Source organism: Salvia splendens, chromosome 5 (genome assembly GCF_004379255.2).
Source record: "Salvia splendens isolate huo1 chromosome 5, SspV2, whole genome shotgun sequence".
Classification (NCBI taxonomy): domain Eukaryota; kingdom Viridiplantae; phylum Streptophyta; class Magnoliopsida; order Lamiales; family Lamiaceae; genus Salvia; species Salvia splendens.
This window is the reverse complement of record NC_056036.1, coordinates 31,076,648-31,084,103: the sequence shown is the minus strand read 5'-3', so window position 1 is coordinate 31,084,103 and position 7,456 is coordinate 31,076,648. Positions and strand designations below refer to the sequence as shown.

Below are 7,456 nucleotides of genomic sequence, written 5' to 3'. Positions count from 1 at the left end.
ACCATTCTATTGTCCTCTAAAATGTTATATCAATGCAAGCTTTGATTGGGAGTTCTCTTGCGCTTCTCAACACATTGTTGTAAGATTCCACTATATTAGTAGTCATCTCACCCCATCTCTTGTGTTTGTCGTACGCCAAATTCCCTTTTTCTTTATCCACGGTATCAAGGTACTTCAAAGCCTCATTGTTGACGTCTCGAAGTAAACGACGTCTTTTCTTAAACTTGTGCTTTTTGGTAGCAATACCCATTTTCCAAACCAATCTTTTAACCATGATACCTTTGTGATTCTGCAGAACATTCTTTCTAACATGTATCAAGCAAAACCTGTGATGACCTTTAGGTTCTTCTTTCCATATGGGAGAATTCATTGCATCTATGATTCCCACGTGCCTATCAGATATTACACATATTTCATGCTTTGCTACATGAAGTCTAATGTGTTCCATTAACCAATTCCAACTTTCTTTGGTTTCCTCATCAACAATGGCATATGCAACATGCAAACATTTCTTATTAGCATCAAATTCAACGACAATAAGAATTTTACCTCCACATCGTCCACGTAGATGAGTTCCATCAACTGTTAAAACTGGTTTGCATAGTTGAAAAGCCTCCACAGCTGGTCCAAAAGCCCAAAATACGTACTTGAATACCTTGTTCATATCGTGGCTTAATCTGTCATCATGCAACCATTCGACAATTGTACCAGGATTTTGTCTTTGCATTTCATTCAAATAAGCCGGTAAAACTTTGAATGACCACTCCCATCCACCATATACAAGCTCAATAGCTGTCCTCCGAGCATACCATGCTTTCTTATAACTAATTTTCACATGAAATCTATTTTCAATATTCGCCACAATAGCTTTTACCTTGTAGGTAGGATCGTTTTCTATCTGATGTCGAAGACTCAATGATATCATGGACGACGAAAGATTAGCGTGCCCATTATAAACACGCCCACGAGGATGGCGTTTTAAACAAGAAGAAAACGCCATCAACGTTGGTGTTTTTAAACAAAACATGCCAACATAGTTGGCGAGTTTAAATAAGTACCGTATTTTTTAAAATTCAAAAATTAAATGTAAAACGCCATCACGGTTGGCGTTTTCACTTAATAAAACGCCAGCTCGGTTGGCGTTTTTCCATATATGGAACAATTAACAAAGTGGGTACATTTATGTTATTGTAGTAATAGACTCCCCCATAGATCCGATTTTTTCCTTTTAACCCTACCCCAACTTTGTACTAGTCAAAACTTTACCCTTTGACTCCTTTTTGACTAATCGAAACTAATCTATACTCTCTCCGTCCATGAATATGAGTCTCATTTCTATCCGTCACGAGTTTTAAGAAATGTTAAGAAAAGTGGGTAAAAGAAAGTTAGTGGAATAGGGATCCCACTTGTATATATTAGTTTTAAATAATATGTGAGTGGAATGAGTTAGTGGAATGTGGGGTCTCTTTACCATTTATGGTAATTATGAATCGGGACTCCTATTCGTGGACGAACTAAAATAGAAAAAAACGGGACTCCTATTCGTGGACGGAGGGAGTATTTGCAACTTTGCTCCTCTATAACTAACTGTGTTGCCCCATCTAAACAATCTATAGCATTTGATAATTTTGTTTGATTCATAATTTAATTACTAAAAAGTTAGATTTTGAGAAATACTTACTGCCCAGCCCGCCATTAGGAATCCTGGTTGACCATTTTTGTTCGTCCGCCATTAGGAGTCCTGATTCACATTTACCATAAATGGTAGGTTGTTCTCACGCTCTACTAACTCATTCCTCTCACATTTTATTATAAAACTATCTCACATTCCACTATCTTTTTCCACCCACTTTTCTTTGTACTTTCTCTGTCCCATTAAAAATGAAACATTTTTCTTTTTGGGTTGTCCCATTAAAAATGAAACATTTCTAAAATGGAAACAATATCATCTCTACTTTTTTTATCTTCTTCTATATTCTCTCATCATTAACTCACAAAACAACACTATATAAAATCTCATGCTGAAAAATAAATGTTTCAATTCTAATGAGCCGGAGGGAGTATTCTTAAAACTCGTGTCGAACTCAAATGAGACCCTAAGGCCATCTGCAACGCTGTCTCTTATCCGACCCTTAACCATCTTTTAAATTACTATTCTTGGGCCCCACTATACTTTTTACTCCATCTCTTAACTAAGGGAGATAACCTGCAACCCTCCATCTCTTATCCGTCTCTTAACCATCTCTTACATTATTATTCATTCATTTTTATTTTTTATTTTTATTTCCAACAAATTCAATTAATAAAAACACATTTCATTAAATAAAATAAATTTACAACATAAAATTCTTAAAATAATAAAAAAACATAATTAAAAATCCTAAAAATGAAAAATACATAATTTAATATCTTCCGCTCACTCTCACTAAATTCAAAATCTTTAAAGCTCAAAGAAGCAGAAGAACGGCGATGATATGCGTCTACCGGTTGCCAAATTTTGCCCAAATGTGCTCAATTAGATCATCTTGGAGTTGAGCGTGGGCAGTAGAGTCACGTGTCCTTGCTCGAATAGACAACCGTTCTTGTATAGATGGATGCACTCCACTGCGAGGCGGACTACTTGGGGTAGAGTTTCCGGGGGCTTCAGGGTCTAACCAGTTTCCCGCCTAAGGTCCTTCATCTTGGACAATCATGTTGTGCAAGATTATGCACGTATACATGATGTCGACCATACTCTCCATAAACCACGTACGAGACAGGGCTTTCTTAATGTTGAGGCGCGCTTGGAGAACCCCGAACGCCCTCTCCACATCCTTGCGAGCAGCCTCCTGCTTCTGCGCAAAAAGAGCCAGCTTTGCGTTCACAGGCCTGCTGCACGACTTCACGAAGGTTGGCCACTTCGGGTAGATGCCGTCGGCAAGATAGTACCCCATTTTATACCGCCGGTTGTTAACAATGAAGTTGATGGCCGACGCTTTACCATCCAAAACTTCGGCGAAGAGGTCAGATTGGTGGAGCACGTTTACGTCGTTGTTCGATCCGGGGACCCCGAAGTACACATGCCAGATCCATAGCCAGTAGTCGGCAACGACCTCGAGTATAACGCTGGGGTGGGTGCCTTTGTGGCCGCTCGTGTACGACCCCCTCCACGCCACATGGCAATTCTTCCATTGCCAGTGCATGCAATCGACGCTGCCGAGCATCCCGGGGAATCGTGCACTTCTTCGTGAAGGTGGAGTAGAAACTGGCAATCTGTCGTGCTTGGCTTCCGGAAAAATTCGTCGGTGAAGGCTGCCCGGACGCCTTTGCAGAATTAGATCAAACACATTCTCCCAGTGCTTTCTCCAATGTGGAGGTATTCGTCCAACACATCCGCCGTTTGTCCAGTCGCAAGCTGACGGATTGCTGCAGTACATTTCTACAGCGTCGTGTGGCTGGGACGGCCGACGGCGTTGAACCTTTCTTGGAAGAACTCTTCCCGGGCTGCCAATGTATTTGCGATGTGGAGAATTAGCGGTTTCTGCATGCGGAAACGGCGACGGAAGTAGGTATCTCCCCAAACCGGGTTATCACAGAAGTAGTCGCGTACTAACCTTGCGGCAGCTTCCTCCCAGTTACGATGGATGTAAGTCCGGGAGCGTCTTTGGGGCGGCACGGCTTCCTCCGCCTCCCGACGTCGATCTTCTTCAAGTGATTCTTTCACTATTCGACGCATTTGCTCATATGGATCCATTAGATCGATTAACTTTGGGGGAAGAATAAAAGAGTTGATTTGAGATGAAAATTGGAGTGGAAAGAGAGATGATTTGAGAAGAATAGATGTGTGTTTGTGTGTAAAATGAGGATGAAATAATAGTATTTATAGAGTAAAAAAATTAAAAAAAATAAAAAATTGGGAAAACGGTCGAAAAACGGTAATATTACCGTTTTCGAATTTTAATTTTTTTTATTAAATAAATCATTTTAAAAAAAAATTATTTATTGCGTCAGCGTGACGAAACTCACTCGCGGGCCGGCGAGTGGGCGTCACGTATCGCACAGAGGGACGAGATTCGAGCCACCCGCGTAACGCGTTGCGGGTGGCCTAAATGGCGAACGGAGGGAGTACTAGCTATTTAAAAAAGAAAACATTCTTTTCATAAGCTATGTTAATGTGAATGAAAAGATGGGATCTGAATAAATTCAAATATCTGGAGATAGGATTCTTGAATCTAGCATCTAGCAACATACATTTATATCTAAAATAAAAAATATGCACATATATACATGAATTTGACCAACATTTTAACAGTAAATTATAAAAAAAAAGATAGATGGAGAAAAGGGCCCCCTCCTTCATCTATCTGATATAAATACAAACAGCGCAACAGTGGTGGAGGGTCCCTTTCCTCAACTAATTTGAGAAATAGGGTTGGCAGCAATCATATGTCAGTGTTGGTGTGGATGGGCATGATTAGATTTTGATTTACTAAGAGCAAGCAAGGCATGTGCAACAACAACAACAAGAATGAAGAGCACAACAAGCAGGCTCCACCAAGAATCTCCTTCTCCAATGATTTGGTGGAATCTTCAAGATCCCATTCACACTACCGCGACGCCCCGGTGTCGTCGAACTTTGAGTTCTCCTTCAGCAGCTACTCCATGATGCCGGCGGACGAGCTCTTCTTCAAGGGGAGGCTCCTCCCGTTCCCCTTGAAAGAAGTGAATAGCATAAAAATAAGCAGCAGCACCACCGCCGCCGTCAAGATCAAGAATAATGAAGTCTCCTTGAGGCCCCCAAAGAATCCCACTGGGTGGAGGGCCTTTCTTGGCCTTACCAAGTCCAAGCAAATCCCTTGATCTTCATTATTCAAACATGCATGCTTACTACTATTATTACTTTTTCGGATGCCAAATTTTGGAGGTTTGTGTGTCTCATCTTCATTCATTGTATTTCCAGAACAAAATTCTTAAATATCTCTAATCTCTCTACCTGTTTCATATTAATCTACTACACATTGTGCTAATTCCTGATTTTACCACTTTTTGGTTAGCCGAATTTATTAATAATCATACACTTTAAAAGTGTGCAATTTATGAATTATTGTAAATCTGAAACGACGTCATCTCGACGCCTTAATTCTTAAATTCGATGTTGAGTATGTGCCTAATATGACTCGTAAATCTGTCGAGTTTAAAGAATGACATAGCGTGAGATATTGTACCACTCTTAAAGATCACTTTAAATTTGATAAGAAATGGAGTACCAAAATTTGTTCAAAAATTTATCTCTATCTATATCCACCAGATTCAACATTTCATGGTTACCTGTTTTTTTTATTTGACCTTTAATCTGGTATGATTCTCTATTATATGGACTATTATTATTAAGCCGTTACATCATTCGAACTTAGAGCATCATTAACCCTGGCCCGGATTCAGGCCCTAAGTCCCTCCACGTCATCATTCCCCTAAATATGAGTCCCAGGCCACAATTCCTCTAACCCTGCAGGCCCCATCCCAGACCACAATTATTAAATTGCACTATTCACAATTTCACCTATTTTACTCGTAAAATTAAAAACGTTGAACAATTATAACACGAGAAATTCATTTTTAACTCAAAAATAATAAATTATAAACTAAAATATTAAATTAAAAAAATGCAAAAAAAAATTACACTTCTTCCTCTTCCTCTCGCCCCTCTTCATCCCCTCTTCATCCGTCTTCAAAATGCAAATAACAAATTACACTTCTTCCTCTTCCTCTCGCCCCTCTTCATCCCTCTTCTTCCTCTTCCTCCCTCTTCTTCCTCTCCCCCCTCCTTCCTCTTCCAAAATGCAAAACAAACCCTAAAATTGGGGCCTGGGACCGGAAAAAGCTCACCTCCAACGCCGGTCAGGCCGGACCCCAGGCGCGTCCCCAGGCCGCAACTGCGGCCCCGGGACCGGCATGGGCCGTAACTTCCTCTCCTCCATCGCGTGGGGCCGAGGGCCGGGACCCAGGTGCGGTCCGGCCCGCGGCGTTAAGGATGCTCTTATCATATCTTTGATTTTTGGGGACAAAATCTTAAAGAACTTACTACTATTTCAATCATTTCAATATTGATGTTTCTTATTTATTGGCTTATTGCATATTTGCATGCTGGAAATAACCAGTAAGTACATTAGTATTTCATTAATTATGAGTCAAGGGTCAAAACAAAATGACAACTAATATCACAGGCCACAGCTAGTTCATGTCGCAGAGCATCACGTCAAGGATAAACAATTCATTCTTCAATTGACTTGCTCAACACCACCATACTCTCGTCGCCGCTCAACCTGCACATATGGAAAACATATGCAGGGTTGAGTACTATAAAATACTCAGTGGACTCATGCCGAAAACAGTTTATCAAAATATTATTTATCATGCCTTTTTCAAGTATCCGTCGGGGTTTTTATTTTTAGAAAGGCCTGAGGTACCAAAATATTTCATCGTTCAAAAGTCGACTGATCAGTCATTTTCCCATAGACGTTTACCATATCTGCCAATACATGACTTGGAATGTGGCCACAAGCCAAGTCACTAGACCGGCCAGCCCGTACGCTAGCACGCGATCTACCATAGGTGTACACTAGTCCAAGTAGGATTTGCAGCCCTACGACGACCCGAATTCGATTTAAATAATAATGGCATAAAGCCATATCAGATAGGCACGTTAAAATCAAACAAGGCATGATAAACACAGTTTCATTCCCATCGATAAAACATTTAGGACATCGTCCTTATTTAAAAGAAAGCCCACCTCGCTTATTTACATAACACAATACACAACTCAAACCAACCCTCGTTCCTTGTGCTCACATACGCACGACAACCCTTGTCAACACCACAATACAATCAGCCTTTCATTACAAAAAAAATATCATGCATGCCCTAACGTTCCTTCCATCGTCTCTTTAATTTACCCATCCCAAACGTTCATCAACACAAGGAAACACACCATAGCTTACATCAACGAACAACACATCACTTCATCATAGAATAGGTTCCTTAACACATATGCATCATGTATATCATTCAAAACTTAACAACATAGATTATTTTTGAATGATAGAAATCTGGTAGAATAGCGCAGTCATTTTGTAAAAATCATTAAAAATTCATCCGACCTCCGTTGGGGCTGAAATTTTACCACAATACGGTAGACCCATCAAATATCATCCAGTTAAAATTTCACATCAAAATCACATCTTTAGGTCGGTCAAATCAAAAACAAAACTCACTGGACGAGAATACAAATTTTGGCAGAACTGCGCAGTCGACTTCAAAACTTCATTACAAATTCATCTTTCGTCCAAAAAGGCTGAAATTTACACACAACACAGAAGACACCTTGCAGTTTACTCAGTTAAAATTTCGCACCAAAATAAGATCGTTTTGTCAGTTAAACACACGTCGGAATCTACTGTCCGAACACCACAGTTGTCAT

General features: G+C 40.1%; 1 protein-coding gene across 1 annotated transcript; it reads left to right on the top strand.

The window, feature by feature from the left end:
- Positions 1 to 4,485: 4,485 nt before the first annotated feature.
- On the top strand, positions 4,486 to 4,839 carry LOC121804099. Its single transcript, XM_042203641.1, has one exon. The coding sequence runs from the start codon at positions 4,486 to 4,488 to the stop codon at positions 4,837 to 4,839; it is 354 nt and encodes a 117-aa protein (XP_042059575.1).
- The last annotated feature ends 2,617 nt before the right edge of the window (positions 4,840 to 7,456 follow it).